General features: G+C 34.1%; 1 protein-coding gene across 4 annotated transcripts in view; it reads right to left on the bottom strand.

The window, feature by feature from the left end:
- Positions 1-1560: 1560 nt before the first annotated feature.
- LOC128551094 (interferon-induced protein 44-like) overlaps positions 1561-26867 on the bottom strand; it is a 44329-nt gene continuing 19022 nt past the window's right edge. For 2 of the 4 annotated variants that reach the window (XM_053531474.1, XM_053531472.1), the window contains exons 4-8: positions 9476-9670; positions 7514-7654; positions 6538-6715; positions 3919-4052; positions 1561-3167 (exon numbers count right to left, since the gene is read on the bottom strand). In XM_053531474.1, the coding sequence (XP_053387449.1) occupies positions 2997-3167; positions 3919-4052; positions 6538-6715; positions 7514-7654; positions 9476-9670 (819 nt within the window). In that variant the 3' untranslated portion in view covers positions 1561-2996. The remainder of the gene's footprint in view (positions 3168-3918; positions 4053-6537; positions 6716-7513; positions 7655-9475; positions 9671-26867) is intronic. The other 2 variants (XM_053531473.1, XM_053531475.1) reach the window with 2 other exon arrangements.

The raw sequence follows: 26867 nt of genomic DNA, 5'->3' as shown, positions 1-26867 counted from the left end.
TATGTATATTAGGGTATTTGTATTGCGACTTTAGTTCTGCCCATTGTTTTCCCGTTTAGGGCAAACCCTTTACTTTATGTGGGGACCAAACGCCGCTCTTCATGGAATTAAACGCCTCAACACGTGTATCATTGAAGGTTCCGTGTTCCTCGCCGTTTGAATACATCTGTGGATGTCTCTAAATTGTTTTTTTGTACTTTTAGCATGTGTAAATGTTGAGCTCAACCTGGGGCTAGAGGGCGTGGACGGTAGCATGCATTTCCACTACCGTCCATGAACGGGCTCAATCAAACCGAGCCTGCAACATTTTCGTTTTTGTCGTGTTGAGCGACCTGTGAAGTTTCTACCTGTCTCTATTTTATATTTTGTATGTGCAGTATTCCTTATTGTGTGAGTAAATTAAACTATTATTTACATTATGACACTGCATACATCTAATGAATTTGGACTCAAGACGCTATACACAAGTTGAGATAGTTATAAAGAATTAAAATTGGACAAATCCTTAATCGTTTATTACCAAGTCTATTCGTCATTGCTTTTGTTTTCAGAAATATCATTTTGGAAAAACGTTCCAAAAGAGCATCATTTACCTTAGAGCGTAAAGTAATAGTATATCTTATCTCTTCTGATTATATTATAGAAGTGTCTACGTTATAGTGCTGCCACATTGTAATATCTCGCCGTAGACACAGGACATTTTACCCCATCCGGTCACATGATACCAGCACCGGGGTTACTAGTCCAAAAGAATCTTTTTAATGCTGAGCACCAAGCAAGGAAGCTAAAAGTAACATTTTCCTTTGGCCAAAGAGCGAACCCTCGACCTTCCGTATTGCGATCCGGGACAATTTTGGTTTTCGCTGTTGTTGTTTTCGTATAATAAGGAATTTAATGGGCTCGTAGTATTAGAATTATTCTCCTATTGCCTTAATTTTCGGTCTGTGTAAAACGAGTTATTTTCATTGTGAAATATATGGCATCGATACTTTCTTTTCGGTAATCATATTTACAACATACATCTTTAATGATATTTTACCTAGCATAAAACGAACATACTTTACGTTGGCTTAGAATTAATATTCTGCTTAAACAAGATTTTTATTATCCCTAAAGCAGTCTTTTAGTGATGTCTGTTGACCGTAAAATGTCTCAAATTACATTGTCTCAGAGTTTTGATAGCCAATCCTTTAAAATCAGGAAGTCCATTAAATGTTCTTTGCTTTATTTTATTACAAAAAAAAATATCAATTAAGGTACGAATCTACTGCATAAAATGTGGTTTGTTGGACAATCCCACAATCGGAAAATAGGTGCAAGAACGGTTTACCAGGCATAAGTAAAATCACCAGAAACGCCAATTCGTTGTACTAAGAAAGAATGTCTCATGAATTCATCCTTTAATTGGTTGGAAATTTATGTGGCACATCTTAAGTTATCAATAGGAATGAGACATTCGATATCATATCTCTATAAAATGATTCTATAGACGCTGTAGTGAAAATATTTTCACGAATAATTGTAAAGATGTTCAAAGGATAATCTTTCCTCATAAAAAGGTTGATTAAACAGTTTTAATGAGTTTTGGCACCTTCCAGCTATGATCATACAATATCTATGTGAATAAAGAGAAGTTGATATCTACATGTATTCTGTTAGATAATTCCAATTCATTGTTCATGGTTTTATTAGGTTATATAATAAATTAGCGATAATCATGAGGATCAGACATACAAGTAACAAAATAGTCATTAAAAATGAAAGAAACATCTGAGTAATAAAACAGAAAAACAATGGAAATGACATGACATTATTTTTATAAAAATTTCAATGACAAATGACCATCTTTTGTCTGGAAATATTTCTTATCTTGACACTATACCACTTTATTTTGCTTTAGAATTTCTTTCTTTTACAAAGAAACAACAAAGATGGGAGGCAAATTAGAAAATATGAAAATAAGTATAGTCACAATAAATTTAAAACAATGTAAATAAGACACATGTTAGGGTCTTTAACGTATTTTATCTTGTTTTCCTCTAATCAATAAACATATCAGCAATATAACAAAAGATTTGTCTTAAGCATTTTGACATAAAAGTTCTCAAATCAGAGTTCATATAAAATATTGGTAAAAATAATAAGTAAAAAAAAATAGATAATCTGTAAACAAAGCTATCAAGCACTTTAAGCATAAACGCACAGTGCCTTTCTTTGTATTTTATTTTGTTTCCAGTTTTAGTTAGTAAAAGAAAAATTGTTCTGTCTCGTACTGCCAATAAAATGGTCAATTAGGAGAATAAAGCTACAAGTGGCCTAAAATGGAACACATGTTAATCAGTTAATAAGAGTATCCCCATCAAACCTTGCATTTTGTACTATATAAGGGCCGAAACATGTGTTTTCGTTTATCGTTTCAGAAGCTGAATTACTTCACTTGTATCTTAATGTAAATGAGAAATGTTGTTAGCCTACAAAAGGTTGTATTACTTATAATGTATCGTGGCATGATTGTCATATTAAAGAATATATCCACAACTATTAATGATATCTCATAGGGTAAATTTGAAATATAAAAACATCGACAATCATTAATTAAAGGATGTCACATATAAATTTTGAAAATAAGAAACATTTCTACAACCTTGATAGATATCTTGTTTAGTAAATGTGAAAATAATTAACATAAAACATAAACTTTCAAGGACATATGTCATATGGTAAATATGAAAATATAAAAAATATTCAGTGTCAATTGGTAAATGTGAAAACAAAACAAATCCAGTAGATGGGCGAAAGAAACGCTAATGCAATAGTTATATGAAGTAAATACAATGTACACGAATATTTAGTACAACAAACTTTTTGAGGAAAACCTATCGATTTCTCCCAGAGTCTTGTACTTTTATGTCGTATTTATTATCTTTAGTAATACGAGACACGTCATTCTATAAGGTCATTGGTAGAGTTCAAGAAAATCAGTTTTCATAAGAGTCTTAACTTTCCATTGCAGAGTCTTCACTGTCACTTGTGTTCACGGACATTTCGTTCAGATAATCTGTTCCAAAACGAATCATCTCCCTTAATGCCAAAAGCGGTAATATATCCTGCGTAGGCTTTAAACCCACTTCACTTGTGTAATTTTTCACCGGGAAGATGTTGCGGACCTGTAATTTATAATATAATGTTAGATACAGACAAAATAGTATATCATAAGACACACCTGACTAGTTTAATTTTTACAGGGAAAATTTTTAAGACATAATATATACTAAAAGTCAAAATGTGCACTATAATGTCTAGAATTTACAAACTAGTAAAACGCGTTGTAAGGGGAAAATTGTCATAATGATACATTTGTCGACCCCTTGTCGAACTCTTGAATAAATCAGACCATGCTTTATTACACATTTTTAACATTTGGCTCAGACATATGCATGTTCAAAGAACTTACTGACTTAGCCAAAGAGACTTTAATCTCGAATTCAAGAATTACCATAATAAGCATTAACACAATTGCATCCAGTTAATCAAAATTTGTTGTCATTCAAGAATGCACAGTATGCATGTTGTCTCAGTTCTGTTTAGCCATTTCAAGAATCGTGGCATTGTGATGTCATGATGTACTTTATTCAATGACGCCATTAAGTGCTATTGTCTATTCTATAAAAATGAAGATGACAGAGTCAAGGCAATTACTATCTAAGATTAATCCATCAGTCTAAAACATTTAAAATACAAATTGAATTGGAGAGGAACTGATGTAAAAGCTAGTCAGTATGGGCGGGGTAAATTTGGTCGTCAAGTTGACGTGATAACAAAACATATCAGGCAAGTGCTGGGGAAGTTTCAGTAGTAAATGCATGATAAGTATTAGTAATATACTCCGACATTTTCTTGTTGGTTATAGAAGATTACCGGAAGATGGAATAGTTCTGCGGCCATTTCTACTGCATTCTGCACTTTTGCACTTGTGTATACTTCCGTTATGTCTTTCTCAACTTTCTCACATAGAACGTCAATCTTTGTTAGTAAAAGCAGTCTCGGAATTCCTGACACATAAATGATAAACAACAGTTACCTTTTACATTTATAAACACGCAAAACAAAAGATGACACATTGCCATTATTTAAGATCACGTGCATGTTAAACTGATCTAAAGGTCAGTACATAGAGTAGTTCTGTGTAATGATATGTTTGATGGTATACTGTAAACCTAGAAATGGTTTCGCGCTATTTAATGTAGCGACTTTCGCAGTTGATTGTATCCGCGAAGTTTTGTAGCCGCGAACCAGCCAGCTACCATGAAAACGCGAAAGCTTGTAGTTTTCATTGTACATGACAAGAATGCTGCGATTTGTCGTTTATTCTCTAAGCCGGTAATAAAATCCTGCTTGGCACCTGAAAAGTTTAACATGATCTTTTTTATTAACTGAGATGTTTTGATAATGTACAAATTTCTTATTATATTATATTTATATTATACACTTATATCACAGGCAAACATGCATGTGATACAAACAAATACATCGTTTATGGGACAATATGCAAACATTTTATTTTAGCGGAAACAGGTTATAATGTCTAATGCTGACAATAGTAAACTATTTGTTTGAGCTTGGCTATGTTATTGTATGAGAAATAAATGTTATTGTTAAAACACTGTTACCTAAACAAAACTGATCACAAAAAATCGGTATAGACATATTGGTCTGCTTTCTTGTACTACTATACAGTGATTTGAGATTAAAAACGGTATATTGTGGAACGTATATTTCATTTACGATCACAAAGTAGGGTAAATTGAAAATGTGTTAAGGATAAGTAACCAAGTACCGCGACCACTTGTTATGTGCTTAAGCTATTAAGTTTTAGCGTATTTCGCGACCGGCGTATTCCGCAAATCTTTGTAGCCGCTAAATCGTCTGTTGTCATAAAAACGCGAAATATAGTGTTCACGAACGTTTCTAGGTTTACAGTATTTTGATATATATGATATTTTATTTTGTCATATTTCGGTCAGCCACTGAAGCTAAAAAATTAGAGAGAATCTTCTATTTTGCTACAAAAATGAATTAAATATAAACGCTGAGTGAACAACATCTTTTTTATGTATAATACATATCGCAGTTATGAGTATTATGTAGATCTTATGCTTTTCTTGCTTACCGTGGCCATCTTGATCGAAACTTTAACAGCTGATTAAGCTAACAGTCGATTAACTTTTAAGGTAATATTTCACCATTTTTGAAAACTTAGAAAAACAAATGTGTGACTTAAAGATTATGAACACTAAAACGTCTTTACAGTAAAATTAAAACATCATACTAGTGTTTCCTACCAAAACTAGTATTGTGAATCAAAATTTAACAGACGATTACTTTAACAGACTGGGATTTCTGGTGATTTGACCGGTTCTGGGAAACTTTGCATCCCTCCCCCTTTACTTCGGGTTGGTTTTTGTGGCTCCCCTTTATTCTGGCTGACGGAGTCTTAAGGCGGTACACAATTGTTTTTTCTTGCTTATATGAGTGCGTTTGTGTGATTGTGTGTCTAAGACTGTGCCCTACTGTTTTCAATGTTTTAGTTGGGTGTGGTTGTGTGTTTGATTTTGGTACATTAGTATCTGCGCTTTTGTGGTTTACGTTGTAGTGTGACTGTTATTTAGGCACGTAGCATTCCCTTGGTATGCCGTATTCATCTTTGTTCTTCTTTCCCCTTCAAATTCCTCCTCACTCCATTATTTTACCACTCCCCTCACCCACTATCTATATTTCACATAAATTAATATGTACTTGTTAGATGTTTGAAGCAATCCGTCTGTAATACTTGTTGTGGGCCTACTTTGCAAATGCTTGGCTCTGTTTTAGGTGCTCTGTGCTTCCGAGCAATCTTCCTTTACCTATTACTGTTTTACACCCCGGGGTGTTAGATGATTCTCGTGCTGTAAATAACGTAATACGAACTACATTTGCGTTGTTGACTGGTGTAGTAATAATTGTGTTTTACGTAAAGCGGGATAAAAATCGAATACCTTGCCAGTTTCTCTTCATTCCTAACAACATATTTCTCGATTTAAAAAGTCATTCGACGGAACAAACATAACCTTTCACTGCAGGCGATCAAACAACACCGGAACTATTACGTTGTTTTCGTCTTTGTAACTAAATGACGTACTTCCTGTTTTCGGAAGTAAAGTTCCCGCGCTTCATTAATACGCCATTATTAGAAAAACTGCTATGATAAGAAAACCAGTTGTTTGAATTCATTTTTACTATTATCTGTTGAATATGGCATGTAAGAAAAAGACTCAATCACTGTTGATAGGAAACAGATGGAAATATCCGGCTCTCGGGTAAATGTTCAAGCTGTAACTCGGCACGGTACAAACAGCTATCATCAAGCCGGATATTTCCATCTGCACCTACCACCAGTGACAAATCCTATAGACAGAACACGTGAAGCGCACCGGTCCATACACATTTTAAACACACCCATGTATTTTATACCCGAACGAAATAATATTTTCTCCTTACTTTTAGACTCCAGTTTAGACTGCAAAGAATAGATTTTCCTTCTAGCAGCGTCTGTGATGTTATTCTGCCCAACTGCATTAGCGTCCATCATAAACACTACACACTGAACTTTGTCCTTTTTCCTTGGTTCTTTCTTAAAAAAATGGCTCTCTGCTTTTATTGGGCTTACTGGATTGAACTACAAGAATAGATGCACAACAAATTTCTGACATATGTATAATAAATTTTGTGAAATGAAGATAGATAATTACAACTACAGGGGACTCCGCGGCGGAGTGTTAACGTTTAGGTCGTTGACTTCAAATCACTTCAACGATGTTGGTTCGAGCTTCACTAGGGGCGTTTAATTCTTCATGTAAGGAAGCCATCAATCTGGCCTATGGAAGGTCGGTGGGTCTACCAAGGTGCCGCCCTTAACAGTGCATGGAGAGGCACAAATACCTATTTTCGAGTTTTCGTGTTTTCGCCCCGCCAACACGAAAACACGACAAGGCTGGAGAGTCGCAGTATGACCTATAACATTGTCGGTGCAATATTAAGCACAATAACAATTCTCCAATACGTTTGGTTGCATTATATACAATGTACTTCCAACGGACCTTCTTATGTATCTTGATAACTATGATCGTAGCAAATCTTTTAGGTCTGTGTGGCAGATGTACTTGTTATTTAATCTACGTTACTACTTATTCAACCATTATTTTTTTTCTAAAATACATACTTGAAACCTTTCCAACAATTTTAAAATGCTTGTTTATTAATTATTTTAAACAACTTTATTGACCCGTCTCAATTTGGTTCTTTAAATTTCAATGAAAGAAAGACAAACAAATAAACAAAACAGCTGAAACATTGAATTATACTTCGTACAAAATCTGACACGTTCATAACTTTGAAACACAATGGAAACCAGGTAAGTGTTGTTGCAAAGTCCACCAAATAGATCGAGTTTATGCTGTAAAATATGTTCACTCACCTCATAATTTTGATCAATATTTCCATTTACAATGTATAATATATCATCTTCGTTCAAGCCACACAGGTCACCTTCTTCAACACCCATTGTATCTAGCAGCCGGAAATTTCCTAATTTGCCGTCCGGTCTAAATACTTGCAGCTTTAAAGTAAATATTAGAAAAAAAGAAAATACTTAATAAAAAGTTAATTAAAAGGTATCGCCAAAACCATGAACTAGAGCATAGATTAACATTTGTGATATCGGTAAATTATGTTAAAATAAATTGGTGTTACTTGGACAAGTTGATGATCTCTAGATAAATAAATGATACGAATAACGAACTATTTAGCGGATAATTTAAATGTGTTTAATCGAGTAAAGATGCGAACTCCATCGATAAAGAGAGTGTAATATACCTTGATGTTATATTGAAAATTGTACCCATTCAACTGACCTGGTCCAAGTAAAATTATTATATGAGATTTTTTAAAACTTTATCATGTATAAACGGGGTAATTCAGAAAAAAATGAGATACTCATTATGAAATATATAGAAAAAAAACTGCATTTCAGCAGTTTCTCGAAATATTTACCCTTAACAGATACGCACTTTTCCATACAAGCTATGCATGAGATAAGTATGACCTTGGTATAGTATGGAATTGTAGGGACTTGGTCGAGTTTGACCTTGGTGTAGTATGGAATTGTAAGGATTCGGCCGACAATTTTTCGACTTACAATATAGCCCTTGTCTGCAGGTGCATTGTCATGAATACGGCAGATGCCTGTAAACTAGTTTGTGGGCGACATTTTTATCGTAACTTATTTAAGAACCTTGTCCCTTTAAAATTTTCCAGTATTAGACCAGCCGGTTAGTCTGAATATTTACACAAATTGGCCTTTGGAATTCACCGTTCTTGCCATTTTCTAGGCCATAGCTTCTTGTTTATTCGCCCTTGTGGGTTGGAACAATACATGTATAATCATGTCTCATTCCCTTTTTCGAAGTTCATTAAAACTTCTTCCGGCACTGCTACAGTCATAACTATGATGATTTAGAGTACATATGCTGCTTGTAAAATGTCTGAGTCTCGTTATGATTGAAAGTTTACCTAAAAATTTTGAAATCTTACGCGCAGTTAACACATATTACAAAGATAAAATTTAGTTCTTTTTTAAGTACAATATGTATACTACACACTCTCAAATTTTTGTCGATATTGTTCCTGGTTATGGCATAAGACACAAAAAAAAGATAACCTCATACATATTTAATTTACAATATTGTTTGTACATGTGTTAATGACCACAGCTAGCCAGTAAACCAGTACTCAATGTTTATAATATTACCTGTTTACAATGTATATACATGTAAATTATGTGTGAACATATAAAATAAATTGAATAAATAGATGGTGTTAGGATTTTTGTGTATAATTCAGTAACCAGGTAAATTTCCAAAATAATTACTACGACATTGTTCTTCACGGTCTGCTTTACAATTGGCTGTAATTATTGTTTACATCTACTGAATATATATTAAGTTTGACTGCAGTAAAATTGCAAAATTTTATCATTTTGGCCAGAGAAAAATATCGAATAAAGTCATAATAAAGGTAGTGAAGTGCACATCCTTTTACTTGCATATGTTCACATAGATATTTTGAACATAATTATTGACTCTTTTGGTACCACTTAGTCATCTTTTATTTTTATAAAAAAAATGCATGTAAAATTTTGAGTAAAATGACCACCACCACTAAGTTGAGCTTATCATCATAGAAAAACCAAAGGAAAATCCAGTATAAAATTTACAAAGATAATGCTTTTGTATACGAAAATACACTGACAAAACGACATGGTACAACAGAAGCTGGAAACCTTTCCTTAAGGGATTTTTAAACGGGATATCCTGCAGACGTAATGGATACATGCAACATCACTATAATAACTTTAATAAAGTTTTAAATACGAAAATACCGTTTTAGTGAAACTCCTTTGTGCTCCGCCAGCAGGAGCAACCTCTGCGTTTCTCTCTTTATCAATGGAAGTTACAGTATTCAGAAAGGCAGATTTTCCTGCTTTGATCGGCCCAAGGAGTAAAATACGAATATTTTGCACACTGTCTTCCTTTGTCTTCCAGTTTTTTATCTCTTGCAGAAGGCTTTCCTTATACTATTAACAGAATAAAAGCATGACAAACTATATTTTCTAGTCCAAACTGTTTGCAAAGATTATACAAAATATAGCAGATATACACAAAGAACAACTTTCTTTCATAGTTATATACTTAGATAAACTGATGAGCAATTTACGGCGAAACTAATTTGTGACTTTCTTAATGAAATTTAAGAAAATCTAAACGGGTTTGTGAAACACATTGCTAAACAAAGTCAAATAAATCATTACTTACAAACTTATTATGAGATTTTGTTCCTGTCGCTAAAATGAGTAAATATAATGAGTAAAATAACCATTCAAGGTATTGACTGCAATGTTGTGAAATTGATAGGTGGCAATGAGAAAACGTTCAGAGTGCAATAACCAGATGAATGGATTAAAGGTCATAAATTTAGTTCAAATATGCCCTTTGTTTTCAGGCCGAAAGCATAACTTCCAAAACTATTGAAGGTTTTGACTTTAAAGTGCGAATAAAGGCGGATGGAGACAAAGTGATTTGAAGAGAGCAACAATTCAACATTACTAACACTCCCTGCACACACGCACATTTACATCCCTGAAAAACTGAGGGCAGGGCTTTCATTGGGGTATATCTGCGCCCTGGCAAAACATTTAAATCTAAAAAATAAATATTAGCCACATCGCGCAATATCTCTTGTATATAGTCGGACGTCCATAGACACTAACATTTTATTTCTGTAAAAACTTATACACATTATCTGCCTAATGCTAGATGTATTTCATCTAACTTTAAACTGGTTTCAAGTGTTTTCAAAACAACATGTCTGAAGAAATTTTCAGTCACGGAACATATAGAACACATGAGAATTAGTTGTTATTCAAAATGAAAAAGCGTTTGTAAAGGGTATCGGAGGTAAACTGCCTTGATTAAAATCATCGATAAGTACGTGTTCCTCTGTGATGAATCGGTGAAAAAGGCAGGAAAGTATTTATTGCCGCGATGGCTTAGTTGTTATTTAAACTTGAAAAGCGTTTGTAAGGGGTACCGGGGATAAACTGACATGATTAAAAAGCTTTATACTTAATACTTTATACTCTGGTGAATCGGTGAAAAAGGCAGGAAAAGGCCTGTGTTCGATTCCCGACTCGGGCGTGATTTTCTCTTGGTTTCACTTTCCTTTTAAACAGATAGTTAAGAAACACACTTTTAGGTTCTTATGCTCATAATATATGGAACTTTTATATTTTAGCCGAAATCTAAGCCCAGTCCTTTTCAGCCGTGTTGAAATGAGTCGTCTGATTGTTTCAAATAAAAATAGATTGCAATCATGGTAGGAATAAAAATAGCAATATTGGAAATCAGGTTATACAGAAGATATGAAGAAGCCAAAGAAATACGACAAAAAATCATGCATGGCATATGATGAAGCTTATCACAGGGCAATGATCGAAACAGTCTGCCCTCTGCGGGATTTGAAAGTTAAGCGTAGCGGACTACCTTATCTCTTCTGTCATCGCATTAGCGAAAGAAAAAAAAAATGAAGTTAACATTCACTGTGTCTCCGAACATTACTGTCAAAACTTCTTCCAGGAAGGAACTTGATAAGTTATCGGAATTTTAGAAAATCTTGTCGAGTTTGTAAATAACCTCTCTATCTAAAATTTAATAACTAATTAAAAACAATGATTATGGCAATATAAGGTAATGTTGAGGAAAAGAATTGCAAAGAATTGCAAAATTATTGACAACGAAATCCTTTCTGAATAAGGTTTTTGATTACGAAAGTAGAAAAAAGAGGAAAAGTGCGACGCATACAGCAAAAAGAACAGCAACCCATACATAATGATTATAGATTCTTGCAAATATTTTGAACTGTGAAATATATAACCCGAAATCATGCTAAATTTGATGCATGACGGAAATCAGAGATATAAAAATCAAAATTTTGTTCGTATAGTTTCATTGCTAGAAATAAAATCTAGAAAATAGATCCCTCGGAAGCACCGAGAACAAGGCAAACAGTGAAAATTGCAGACTCGGCTTGATTGAGTCTGTTCATGAGCAGTAATGGAAAATGCAACACTGCCCACGCCCCCTAGCACCGGCTTAAGCGATATTCTATCTTCAAATCTAAATGAGTTGAAATCAATGATCCCGAAGGACCAGAAAATATAACAGCACTGAGATGAAGTCGGGGCGACTTTTTACGGCCGCAACAGAGCACTTAACACCCGCTGTTGTGAAGTAAATGAAACCCTTGAATTACATCTTCTGTCAAGCTACCAATCCTTTCAAATTCTCTCCATGTAACAGTATTACTTTCACAGTCCCCTCCTCCCGGACCTGAGAAATTGTAAAGTTTTTCACTCTTCATTTGAAATTAACAGTGTAATAGTATATATATTTATAATTAATGGGGAATGTTTTCATTAAGTTATTTTGGAATTATTAAACCACCTGTGGGGAAGCCTTTCGTGTCGTGTGCAAATAAAGAATGAGAAATACGGGAAAATATGGCGTCGCTTTCTTCAGTTCAAACCATTTCAGCGGATAAGTCAGCAAGGTAAATCGGTTTTGTCTTCACTTTATATCAAATGTAAACGTTCCACCGAAAACAGCCGAATTTGCTCTTTCCTTGATACATGTGCCTATGTATTTTGTCAATGCTTTCGCTTGCTAATGATGCCCTGACAAATGAGAAGAAAGTGACCAAAACTGCATTTTTACGGTGGATAGGAGTTACATATTTTCCATATTTTACACAATAATCAGCTAAGGACGGGATATGACAAAGACAAGGACCAAAAATGGCCCCCACTATATATGCATGTAGAACAACCACATTCCATTGGTAATTAACTATATTTTTCTAAATCAACTAAGATAATGACCAGACGTCGGTAATGAACCAAAATTAATTGATAATTACATCTATCTAAGACTTCCGCTGAAATGATATTTGATCATTTAGAATGGGGGTACATAAAACTATTTTGCAATATACTTTAGTTTATATTGCTGAACCCTATAAATTGTATGTCGTCACAATAAACAGTGATCCAACTTCTTGAAACGAATTTTTATTTTGCATCCTAAGACAGAATGATCATGCAAAATTAATGGAGATAACTTTTTCGTGTAAGGACAAAGAACGAATTTTTTTTTTTTTTTTTTTTTTTTTATTTTTTACATCTACATTGGCTTAATTTCTAACTATTATGTCTGTTTGGTTTTATTTCATATAAAAAAAATCTTAAACTAAAATTCAAAACTTTTTTTTTAATTTTAAATGCGTTACCATAGCAACAAATAGTTAGTTTTGCATTTTTTGGATTTATAGTAACTTAGCGAGTTATTTCACATACTTGATGAAATATTTTTTTTTTTTAAATTTGTTTCTATATCTCCTTACGAATTTAGTGGGGTATTTTGTTTTGTATACTGAATGTTTTTCTTGATGTGTGACATTCGTATAAAACAAAATCTTCGTCGAATAAATCAGGAGGCAGGATTTTGTGTTGAGCGACCTGTGGAGTTTCCACTTTTTCTATTTTGTCAAAAACGTTTCCTTTGACAGGAAACTAAAATATCGATATGGGAAGCACGAAATATACATTAGCGTAATGTAAGATCATTACGGAAGGTGTGACATGAAAGGCACGTGCAGTTTCCCGCCAAAATGCCCTAATACATGTAATGTAAAATGATAAACGTAAAAAATGAAAGAAAATTATTTGATTTTACATTTGTACTCCATTATTCTATATTCCAATTACAATTGTTGCATTTACATTATGTACTGCGTTTAGTTCTATATTGCAATCAGTTTACAAGATGACATGGGATATACCTAAGTTATAACATCTGTATGCGATCATGAATACATTTGATTTTTTTTTCTGATATTAAACACTGAATTCATTAGAGTGGTAGGTATAGATTGTTTACAAAACAACAATAGGCCATGGTTGCACAGTGAGAAGCAGATGGCCCGAATTTCCACTGGATTGCAGCTTTTCCTTTTCGCAGATAGAAAGACAGACATATTAAAGCCTAAACGGCTGCAGCGATAAAGAACCGGCATAGTTGCTCAGTACGCATGTGTTAGTCTATGCACGTGCCCACGTAATAGCTAATAAGTGATCTCTATAGTAAGTTTTCCATTATGCCGAGTAGTATGGGCGCTGAGGTATTTTTTATACTAATACGTGCGCAGATGTTTAATACTATTACGTGCGCATGTAACACGTAACGTAATTCTTATTACGTGCGGAAGTAGTAGATATTATGTGAGCACGAAGTAACTAATACGTGCGCACGTTTTAGTATGACGAAAACATCCATACCCCCCTCTGTGATACTTCAACTACATGTATATACATTCCTCTGCTTTTTAAAAGATCATTACAGTTATTCTAGAACAGAGAGAGAGAGGAAACTTAACACCCGTTTATGTGCTTTCAATTTAAAAGCGAGATAAGATATTGACCGCTCAAGATAAGATGTCGTGCGCGCGAGATAAAATGCTGATCGCTCAAAATAAGATGTCGTGCGCACGAGATAAGATGTTGAGCGCTCGAGATATGAAGTTGATCGCTCAAGATAAGATGTCGTGCGCACGAGATAAGTTGATGATCGCTCAAGATAAGCTGTCGTGCGCTCGAGATAAGATGTAGTGCACATGAGATAATTTAATCTTAAAACAAGAGCTGTCACTAATGGTGACAAATGCCCCCGCAGCATCCTTGACCTTTGACCTGGTGACCCCAAGGTCAGTAGGGGTGGTGTACTTATAAAGTACTATCAGCATGTAAAGTTTGAAAGTCCTGGGTGAAGTGGTTCGCGAGTAAAGTGCCTTCATGTAAAAAAAAATAATGTTGGCCCCTGTGACCTTGACCTTTAACCTGGTGACCCCAAAGTCAGTAGGAGTGGTATACTCAAAAAGTACTATCAGCATGTGAAGCTTGAAGGTCCTGGGTGCATTTGTTCGCATATAAAGTCCCTTCATGCAAAAAGTTAACGTTGGCCCCTGTGATCTTGACCTTTGATCTGGTGACCCCAATGTCAGTTGGGTTGGTGTACTGATAAAGTACTATCAGCATGTAAAGTTTGAAGGTCCTGGGTGAAGTGGTTCGCGAGTAAAGTGCCTTCATGCAAAAAGTTAATGTTGGCCCCTGTAACCTTTGACCTGGTGACCCCAAAGTCAGTAGTGGTGGTGTACTCAATAAGTACTATCAGCATGTGAAGTTTGAAGGTCCTGGGTGAAGTGGTTCGCATGTAAAGTGCCTTCATGCAAGAAGTTAACGTTGACCCCTGTGACCTTGACCTTTGACCTGGTGATCCCAAAGTCAGTAGGGGTGGTGTACTCAATAAGTACTATCAATACGTGAAGTTTGAAGGTCCTGGGTGAAGTGGTTCTCGAGTAAAGTGCCTTCATGCAAAAAGTTAACGTTAGCCCCTGTGACCTTTAACCTGGTGACCCCAAAGTCAGTAGTGGTGGTGTACTCTGTAAGTACTATCAGCATCTGAAGTTTGAAGGTCCTGGGTGCAGTGGTTCGCGAGTAAAGTGCCTTCATGCAAAAAGTTAACGTTGGCTCCTGTGACCTTGACCTTTGACCTGGTGATCCCAAAGTCAGTAGAGGTAGTGTACTCAGTAAGTACTATCAGCATTTGAAGTTTGAAGGTCCTGGGTGCAATGGTTCGCGAGTAAAGTGCCTTCATGCAAAAAGTTAATGTTGGTCCCTGTGACCTTGACCTTTGACCTGGTGACCCCAAAGTCAGTAGGGGTCGTATGCTCAATAAGTACTATCAACATGTGAAGTTTGTAGGTTCTGGGTGCAGTGGTTCGCGAGTAAAGTCATGCAAAATGTCAACGTTGTGGCTTACGAACGAACTAACTAACTAACGAACGGACGGACAGTTGAAAACTAATATGCCTCCCTTCGGTGGTTTAAAATGTTTTAACTCGCGGCTAAAAATATAAAATCTAAATATAGGTTGCAACTATCAAAGAATATTACTTTTTGTCGTTTTTTTTTCTTTTGGCCAGAAAAATGTTTTACAGGATTACCACTGACACCTGGCATAACGTCGTGCGTACCGATTGCGTCACAGAAACCTTTATACGCCACTTTTCATGGAATTACACACTAGTGTAGCATTGAATGTTCCATGTGCTCCGCCGTATGAACACATCTGCGGATGTCTCTAAATTGTTTTGTGTACCTTTAACATGTGTAAATGTTGAGTTCTGCTCAACCGGGGCTAGAAGGCGTGGACGGTAGCATGCATTTCCACTACCGTCTATGAACAGGCTCAATCAAACCGAGCCTGCAACATTTTCGTTTTTGTCGTGCTGAGCGACCTGTGGGGTTTCCACTTTTCTATTTATACAAACTACGTCACAACTTATACATAAAGTACTATCTATATGTGTCTACTAGTTGCGGTGTGCATGAGACATCTTTCTTGTCCTGGTAACATTTATGTAAACAATAACAATTTTCTTTTTTAAACAAGCTTTATTACACTTTATTTTTGTCTTTAAAAATGCCGCTTAAACAAGGTCAACTTCAATATAATCCCGAAATACAATTCATGTAGATATAAAACATGTAACTGATCACTAAAATATCTAGATATACTTTCAGTTTCACTTTTGTATTAAACTCGGCTCTAAACATTTATTTTTCGTATAAAACCACATTTGGTTATCAGTTTCATGATTAGAACGAAACTCCCGCGTATCTGATGTTCGGTTGCTTAGTGATGAGCGCGTTATCCTGTTTCCTTTTAAGAAAAGTGAGGCTAAAACTTGCGGGAAAAAAGTGGAAATTCAATATGAGCCGGACCGGGTGTCAAGCTTTTTCTGAAAATGTACTATAAGTTTAGCACCAGAAAAAAAACCTTTGTTTATATTGATCAAGTTCAATTGCCGACCGTCATGACTACGCAGTCTTGTCTAATGTTATACACAAATAGGTAATGATCTAATATTATGGGGGCGGCAACTGGACTTTATTATAATGTCAAGCAAGGCTTTACCGAAGTCTTTTTGCTTTTTTTTAAGTTACCCTCTTATTAAGGCACTCAAAATTCTAATGTCTCTCAAACACAACATTTTTTATATATTACGAACAATATTTTTATTCATCATGACTAGTCTTATAAATCTACAATTTGCATTAGTTATCACGTTAATGACATCCAATTCCTTCAGTTTTAACAACTAACAACTGGTATAGCGAGTGTTAACATGTCTCTTATTTATAACATTCTTTGTATATTTATATTTATATGACACATTATCAGGAGTTATATTTTCAGTTCAAGACTATGGAGATTACAAGGTCATTAAAAGAAAAAGAACCCCATATGGCATGTCTGATTTTGTGGTGCGTCTTATAAGCGAGTGCGTCTAATAATTGGATGTATACGAGACATGAAAGGTCATATGGCGACTTTCCAGCTTTACTGTGGGAGACAGACCCCAGGTGCCCCTCCGTGCATTATTCAATCAGGAGCGGGCACCTGGGTAGAACCACCGACCTTCCGTAAGCCAGCTGGATGGCTTCTCCACATGAAGAATTCAACGCCAGGAGTGAGGCTTGAACCCACATCGATGAGGGGCAAGTGATTTGAAGTCAGCGACCTTAACCACCCGGTCACAGAGGCCCCGAATGTATACGGTAAAATCACACGGATCTTTGATAATTATGTAACAGACACGGTATTTAAACATGAAAACAGTAAAGATAAACAAAGATATTAGCGAGATGAGTAAGATGAAACGCATAAACAACATTAACCTTAACCCTGCTTTCTAAATTGGACTGGTCTATTATTTAATTAGGGCAGTATCATTTATTATTCGAAAGGGTGTTCACTGGAAATTTACTAACTGGATAGCGAACAGTGCAGACCATGATCAAATTAAAACCTAGTTAAGACAGCAAGCACGATATCGGCGTTAAACCAACCAATACGATGGGGAATTTCTTTGTGTTTTTTCTTGTTTATCAAAAGAAGTAACCAAATCACCAGGAAGAAATAGAAACAAGATATATTTTTCAAAATGCATGGTAAATGGTCCTCTTTTTTCTGCATACAGGGTTTACTCAGCTTACGATATATTAAATAGCTTAATGCCGCTCGAAATAGATAAATCTAAAGTTGGACAAGACATTGCAATTTACCATAAAATGTAAATAAGTAGGTGAGATAAGTGTTGAGCGACCTATGAACTTTCCATTTTGTCTATTGTATTTGTGTGTGTTTATTTTCTGAAAGGAGTGAAATAGCTTACCAAGTCGTATCTAAGGACGTTTAAATGCCATAATGCAGCATAAAATGCATGATAGGCGAATGGAAATCTCTCAAAGTTTGATATATTTTTACTTTTGCAAAACAATATTGCACTTTATTTAATTATTCACAGTGTTTTTAAATGATCCCGAAATTATTGCCTAAGGATAGTAAAATAGTTCCCGAAAAGCTGAATATGTTCCACTGTAGTGAAAATACGATGTAAGTCTTTAATTGATTTCATCAATATTTATCGATAATTCATCAAGTATTCGTATAATCAAGTATGGTTATCATAACAGTAGCTTGATCTGGGATGAGGTATTCGGCTTGAGTGGATTTTCGGTCTAATCATTCGAGGCGCGCAAGCAAAGACGGTCGGATCTAGCTACTGTTTATAATGATCATTTTATTATACATCTCCAACTTGTTGTTTATTTTCTTATCGAACGAAATTTTCTATGTTTACCGATGTAAACGTAGAACTGAATGAAGTTGTTTATACTCTACTTATAGAACTGTGTCAGATCAAGCATATTAAATGAAAGTAGTCCGGTAACATAAAATACAAAAAAAAATACAAAACGGAATTATTTTATAGTGTTCGTATTTACTTGTAGGGACAGGGAATTATGTGATGGTACTGATGGTCGCCAACCTGTCTTTAAGCCTGTTCAAGTGCTCAGTTTCTTTCTTCCAATAACTAATAAGAAAATTAGCGTTATTTGTTTTTCTTTTTTGCGAAAACAGGTTTCGTTCCCTTTTGAAATAAATCTCTAAAATATTCAGCAGTAAACATGTATTTAGGACATACTCGACATTAGATACCTAGATAAGGGTCAGACAGAAGGTAAAATGATCTTATCGGTTAGAATGTTGTATTGAAATATTATATCAGTACTAACATTATGTAAAAAGTCGCATCTACCAAGGTAACGTAAGAAAAAAATCATCACAATTACAGTCTTTTTGGCTTCTTTAAAAAATGTTGTTTTCTGTAAAAAGATAAGGAACAGAATATTTCTATCATTAAAATCCTTTGAACACCGTATGATGTATGAGGGACATCTCCATTACAAAATATAATCGTCTCTTTTATGATATATTTTCTTTTCTAACAAGTTAACATTTATTAAAATTTAAGTCCAAAACATGAAAGCCATACGGAGCCACGGAGCCACGTTTTATACATGTACAGGAAAAAGATATGTTTTAAATTGAATATAATAAAATAGCCGAAGCTAATTTATTTGCATAATGTTGCAACCGTCTTTTAAAACAACAAGATACGCATTATAACTTTAGTTTAGACTGATAATGTGATATACTGATCTTTATCTTTAGGAAGAAACTTGTTATATATAGCGAGAGGTAAAACGAGCTTGAGCTAGTAAAATCATTTTGCGGTACCTGTTTGAACGACATTTTTAATATCTGCATTTTGATTGGTAAATGTTCAATTTCTGGTCAATACTTAAACAATTTTATTGATATTGTATTAGAAATTTAACCAAGAAGTTTACGCGCAAATCATCATAACACTTTGGTCAAATGTGGCTTCAACAAGGGGGTCACTTGCTTCATATAAACTTTTATATATTTATGAAAAAGAAACTTTAAAATTGAACTAAATAGAACATAGATATTTGGTATTTGGAATTATTAACAGACCTGTATCAGATATCAACATATCATTGCCCTGGTGTTAAAAGTGGCATCGCATTGAAAACCTTTTTTGTTTCACGAAAACGTTTAAGAAGTTCTCCTCTGACCACTTTAGTAAGTAAGATATGCATCATCATCTAATGGGCATGTGTCGAAACTTAAAATAAGTCATGGCCCATGTGGTTTCCTAAGGCCATTTATTTCATATCGCCTTACATAGGAAAACAGTATTATTGTCCAAATCCAAAAACGCTGGATATTAGAGTTTAAAGTATTTCATATAAATGTTTTTTACCTTATTATTTACATGAACCTTTGTTGAGCGGGTATGCTTTTTCACATCACTACAGGTGATTCGTTAATATGGTACACAGTACAATTGTGAGAGCATGAAATGTATATGGTTGCACTCATATTACCTTTCTAGTAAGGAGGTAGATTTTGTACTGACGTAGTAGTGTGTCCGCTGTACATGAAAGGGATTTCGGTTTGGATTCAGTCTAGGGCTGAACTGTGTTCACTGGCACCCAATATAATAACCCACGATCACACATAAATTAACACATTGGGATGTCTCAAGGAAGTTCTAACTTCTGGATTTTTTGTTGTTAATCTGTCCTTGCTTTAAGGTCCACATTGTATAGTGTCAGAGGTTAAATACCTTGTCAGGATTGATTTTAAAATTTTCTATCTGCTAAATATTTCTTGGTAACGCGACACTCGGGTCAGCTTTTGATACTACCTGATCAATGCAACAGTAATTTGACAAGGCTTGGTCATGTCATATAATCTGTAAACAAATCAAGGTTATATCAGACTCATAAATATATCATAAAATCTCAAGTGGTTTTATGTTGCAAAACTTGAAAATGTAGGAAATCATTTTTGCATAATCACCATTCTTTTTGCCGAAAAAAATAACGAAAAGCATTGGTCTTTTGATGAAATATTAACCCATCGCCACATGTTTATGTTCATCCCACAATGACACAAAATCGTAATATCAAAAATATATTGTATCTGATTTAAACAGAAAAATATTGGAAATATACTTTACATGCCTATGTTTGATGCTTTGTTGTTTATTTGTTGTTGTTTTTTTTTTTTTTTTTTTTTGGTGTTGTTTCTTATTTGTTGCTTTTATATTAACTTAATGTACCCGGTACATTAAGTCGTCGGCCTTTATTTGCTATAAATAGTTTAATGCATCAAAGCGTTATAATATAGTGTTACAATAACATAGTATAGTTTTTTTGCTTATTCTATTGTATCGACACAAAGAAATAAAAAGCTTTCAAATAGCTGAATGTCGAAAGTTGATAAATATTTGTTTAAACAAGAACAAGAATAAACTTCTTTTGACTTTTTTACTACATACTGTATTTTGACAAACAATCAGATATCAAAGTGCAAGGAAATCATTTAAACAAAACTACTGTGTTTTGTTCTGAATCAATAAATGTTCTGAAATTATATCGCGGTTTACCCTGAAAGATAATGAAGCACAATTAGAATATTAGATTGTTGTCTTCCTTAACTTAAGTTTTTCCCCCGAGACGCTTGCCGAGGGGGATAAACTTTTGGGAAACGAGGTGGCTATACAAAAATAATCCAGACTTTTTACTCAATTGTTAATCCCTACGCATTTGTTTGATCCGGTTACACACGATTCCTTACGATTAAATATTTATTGATGTTTTACCACGTGATTTGCCTTCTAAAGTGTTGTTTTAGCTCACCTGGATGAGTTACTGTGACCGCTCAATAGCCGTCGTCCGGCGTGCGTCGTGCGGCGTGTGTCCGTCAACATTTTCTAAAAAAAATTCTTCTTGAAAACTACTGGGCAGATTTACACCAAACTTCACAGGAATAACCCTTTGGTGGACCCCTTTCAAAACTATTTAAAAAAATGAATTCCATGCAGAACTCTGATTGCCATGCCAATCGAAAGGACAAATTGTTCAAAATATTCCCCTAGGGTCAAATTTGGCCCCGCCCCGGGGTTCACATGGTTTATATAGACTTATATATGGAAAACTGTGAAAATTTTCTTGTACAAAACCACACGGTCTAGGGCTTTGATATTTTGTATGTAGCATCATCTAGTAGTTCTCTACAAAAAATATTCAAATTATCCGTTTATTGTTAAATATTGCCCCGCCCCGGGGTTCCCAAGTTTTACATAGATTTTTATATGAAAAAAGGTTTAAAAATCTTCCTGTCTGAAACCACAGCACTTAGACCTTTGATATTCGGTTTGTAGCATTATCTTATTGTCCTCAACATAAATTATTGTTCAAATTGTATCCCTAGGGTGAAAAGAGGCCCTGCCCTGGAGGTCCTAAGTTTTATATAGACTTATATAGGAAACAACTTTAAAAGTCTTCTTGTCTGAAACCATTCAACATATGCTTTTGATATTTGCTATGATGCTTTGTCTAGTAGTCCTCTACCCTACCAAAAGTGTTGAAAGAGGCACCGTCCTAGGGTAACTTATTTACTATGTGAGTAATATAGGAAAAACACTTAAAAATCATTTGATCCTATTTCCAAGACTGTTTAATTATAATTACCTGATGAACCCAAGTAATATGATATCACTGGACTGTGACCTTGGCCTACCGACCTACTTTCTTGTTTTTAAGGTATTTGACCCCTAATAGCAATGTTTAAAAAATGGCATTTGCTTGGTATATTCTTAAAGTTGACCATATTTTACACTGTGTTGCAAATTTTAAACAACTTTTACCATGCCATTTCTTCCACAATATGTAATCTAAAGAATGAAGGCAAAATAGAGAACTTTTACCGCATGTAACTCAATATTTTTAAAGATGTCTAACTCTACCCCTCCTGATTCAGAGGTAAATTCACATTGAACAGCAAAAAACCGCTTATAAAATGAAAATTTTTCACTTTTATACAATAAATACATAGCTGGTCTTGAAAGAAGTAAAAACTTACTAGAAAAAAGGAAAACATTGAAAAAAATTTGGTCCTAGTAGGGTTTGAACTACGCCCCCCCCCCCCCCCCCCCCTTGAAAATTGCTGTCAAAGTTGGTTTAAGGTAGATATTGAATACTCTTCATAAAGGAGATACTCTATTACGGGTCCAATACCTCAAAGATACAGCCTTGAAATTTTGATGACATACGTTTCGCACACCAATCGTAAATCTTAATTTCATTGACCGTGAATGTGACCTACTGACTGTCTTAATATTTTATCGTCAGTTTGATCTTTGAAACATGTAGCTCATATTACTCAGGTGAGCGATCCAGTGTCATCATGACCCTCTTGTTTTGCATTATAAATCATCAGTGCCAGTGGGTTTGACTCAGATAAAATAGAGCCGTAAACCACGATTGAGATGATTCAAATATTTTAAATTTACCCCATTGTCGTGCAAGACAATGTTAGGTAAATAAAATTCCTTCCATCATGAATGATTCAGATCAAATAACTACAATAAATCGACCGCTTAAATCTGGTTATTTGTGTAAATTTCTAACTAAAAATGAGTAAACGCCACAATACTCAAAGTCAATGGCGATTCATCAAGACTTTTAAAAACCGTCACAATACCATTTCGTATAGAGGTTTACTAAGATAGAGTCAACTAAATTTTTATTTTATTTTATTTTTACCGTAGCTAAACTGATGAAATGTTTGAGTTTCCAACTCTCGGCCCAGTTTACATTGCCTATAGTGCATATGCTTAAAAAAATAGTCCATAAGTTGTGTTGACTGTATGAGCCTCTATTGACTGAAAAAACCCGAAATTTACACGACAGGCTGACATTGGCTTGATAAAAGCTTAGTAGGAGAATAAAATAATGTAAATAATATTTGTCCACTCCGTTTATGATATCTTATAGTTTTTAACATCTAATAAATTTCTTGCCCAAAAGATGCTTATATTTTAACAAAATATATTTTGATAACTAATTATGAACGTACAAAATTATTATCAATAAAAAAAAGGGATGAACTCGAGTCAAATACCGTTACCTCTATATTCAAGGGACTGCAAAAATTGCATCGACGTAACCGAAGTTCGACGTAATGATATCGCCTATCTGGGGCTATATTTTGTATATGTGTAGGAGGTCTATATTGTCAATACATCCAATCCTTCTTTAAGAGGGATTGAAAGAGGAAAGAAATAAATACAAAACGTAAATACGTCAGTTTGAATGTGTTTCGAAAACAAAAATTTGCCAGTTAAATAAGAGAAAAATATTTCGTCCTTATTAAGTGTTATTGCCCACTTGCACGCTGTTTGAGACTAATTATTGAGAATTAAACTTGATATTAAAGGATGTACGAGCGGTTTTTTTTCAGGATATCTGCCATTTTGAAAAAAAAAATTTCTACGAATATTGGTATCTAACAAAAGTTTTGCCAACAATTAATGCTTAATAATTAAAATATGGCTAATAAAGTACCGTTTAACCAGATATACTCTACTTTTTGCGATAAAAATATTTTCACCCTTATTTTTTGGCTTTTAGGCCTAACTAAACTAAAGGAACCAGCGTGGGAGCCAACTGGTCTAGAGGCGTAATGGCTGCCAGGTATTTGAACACTAATTTTTCACTTGGCAACGCAACAGAGGTCTAAATTGTACCTAGTTTCTGTTTCATTGTGGGTGTATTTTTGACATTTTGGTAGGAAAAATGGGAGAGCAGGTTGTATTTGGTGAAGTCAGGCTCAATTTTAGTATGAGTATTACGTCCAGGTCACAACAGTGTGATTTTGATGTCAGTTTACAGTAAGCAAATGTGACCAGACAAATCTCTCTTAGAAGATATATGACCCCTACTTTTCTCTTCATTTTATATCTGTTTTATCATAACTCTTTAAAATAAGGTAAGGATTTGTTCTCTGAAATGGGTCTAGTTATGTTTGGTAGCTCTTTAAAAAAGGTCAGTTTTATATAGAATATATAGGGAAAACTATTTAGCTTATTATGACCTTTTATTTGCCTAAAATTGACGTACGGTTTACAATGGGGTAGGGGTAGGTAATTTCAAATATCTATTAAAGTAGATCAGGTTTTCCTGACTTATACATTTATTGTTAAGTTATAAGTAATATAAAAGTTTTCAAGATAGCACTATATACTACATTTTTATCTACAAAATACAAATTAAAATAAAAAAGCACAAAATCTTTGCACGGTGACCCCATCTTCTTTTCTTTCCATTTTGAAGCAATGTTGTGTGTCATCAAAGGTACAAAATACTTGGAAAATCTCTACGTCAGAATATATTGCAGATCTAAATACGTTTTTTATTCATTGAAAATAAAGTGGATGGAATAATTACGTCAACATGTAATAACGAAAGAGATTTTGTTTTTGACATTTGTGCTTATATATTACTGACATCACCGTATATTCATATTAACCTGTAAGACTTGAAATCCCTATAAGATTAATTAGGATATTATATGTTTTATAAAGTACCACCATTTTTTTTTCAATTTTACAAAAATTCAGAAATGCGTGAACAGTGGGTTCGAGAAAATGCCCTATAAAATTAAAACAAGTTCGGTGTTTTTTTTCTTTTTTTGTTTGTCTTAGAAACTAATGTTCTTCAAGCTTACAGAGTATGAAAAAATTCTTAATGTTACAAAAAATTCGAACCTACATCTTTAAATTAGATTAAAGATTAAATAACAAACAAAACAATCACAAAAACCAAGCTGATGATAATTAATACATCGTCGGACAACAATAGGTTGATTTTCAAACCTTACAAATAACATGGAAAATTTTTGACAAGTGTGATATCGAACAAACCAGCAGTAAAAACAGTACACGTAAGTTGTCGGGACAGAAAAATCCCATCGAGCTAACCAAAATATCGCACTAATAATATCGAGGTAATGATAAATAATACCATTTAGGTATTGGACCTGTAATAGAGTACCTCCTTTTTGAAGAATATTTAATTCCTACCATAAATCTACTTTGACTGCAGTTTTCAGGGTGCGTAGGTTCAAGCCTCACTGGGACCAAATGGTGTTTTTTCTCCATATTTTCCTTTTTTATAATAAGTTTTTACTTCTTTCAAGATTTATTATGGATGTATTGTACAACAGTGGAAAGATTTCATTTTACAAGCGATTTATTGCTGTTCAAAGTGAATTTACCTCTGAATCAGGAGGGGTAGAGTTGGACATCTTTAAAAATTATGAGTTACATGCTTTGAAAATTATCTACTTTGCCTTCATTCTTTACATTACATATTGTGGAAGAAATGCAGGTAGGTTTTAATTCTGTCCCAAGGTTATTGTTTAATGAAGTGAGAAAAAATCAAAACAGACTCACAGGATTCGACCTTAATTTTTCAGTGTTAGAGTTAGTATTCTGTCTCATTAAATATGTTTACTTGAGGCAACCTAGAAAAAATATATTTACAGTTTTATTTTGTGTTTTATAATTATTTAACAATAGTTTGATGTTTCTTTTATCAAAATTTATTGCTGTGATGAATTTTCAGCAAACGTTTTAGATAGTGGCATTCACATTGAAATTTGTCTCTACTTGAGCTTGAGGAAATTCCATAAATAATACAAAATTTACACAAAGAAAAAAAAGGCACAGTAAAAGTTGTTTAAAATTTGCAACACAGTGCAAAACATGGTCAACTTTAAGAATATACCTAGTAAATGCTATTTTGTAAACATTACTTTTAGCATGTTTAGGGGTCCAATACCATAACATATATAGTGACAAGTCAAGACCGACTAAAACACACTGTATTTGAATTTCGTATTTCAAGCATTTTTTATTTACAAAGTTGATCTACGATAAAAAGTCTTTGTAAAGATCCTTTAGGTCCATGGAACGCAACTAACACCTTGTAAAAGTGTAATTAAGATGACACTGATTTACAAAATCTGAAAATACATACAGGTGGCGACAGATTTGTAAAAAAGATATAAAGATAATGGAGTATGATTGTGAGTTTTGCATGGACAAGTAAGTTAGGTATTTATAATGATTTAGTGCCAGATATTGGTCCCAGTTCTGTCAACTCGCAGGACTGAAAAACAAAACAACTTTCCAAGGTATTTGTATCTGATGAAAAATTTTGCATTGTAGTTTTCCGCTTGGAATTACAATGATCAAATTAAATTTCTTTCCTAAATTCAAACCGAATGCTTTAAATGATACTTTGATAATTGAGAAACACTGCCATAACGGTAAAATAGAGAAAAGTGGAAACTTCACAGGTTGCTCAACACGAC

The sequence above is a fragment of the Mercenaria mercenaria genome, chromosome 19 (genome assembly GCF_021730395.1).
Source record: "Mercenaria mercenaria strain notata chromosome 19, MADL_Memer_1, whole genome shotgun sequence".
NCBI lineage: Eukaryota > Metazoa > Mollusca > Bivalvia > Venerida > Veneridae > Mercenaria > Mercenaria mercenaria.
This window is presented reverse-complemented; position numbering and strand designations above follow the sequence as displayed.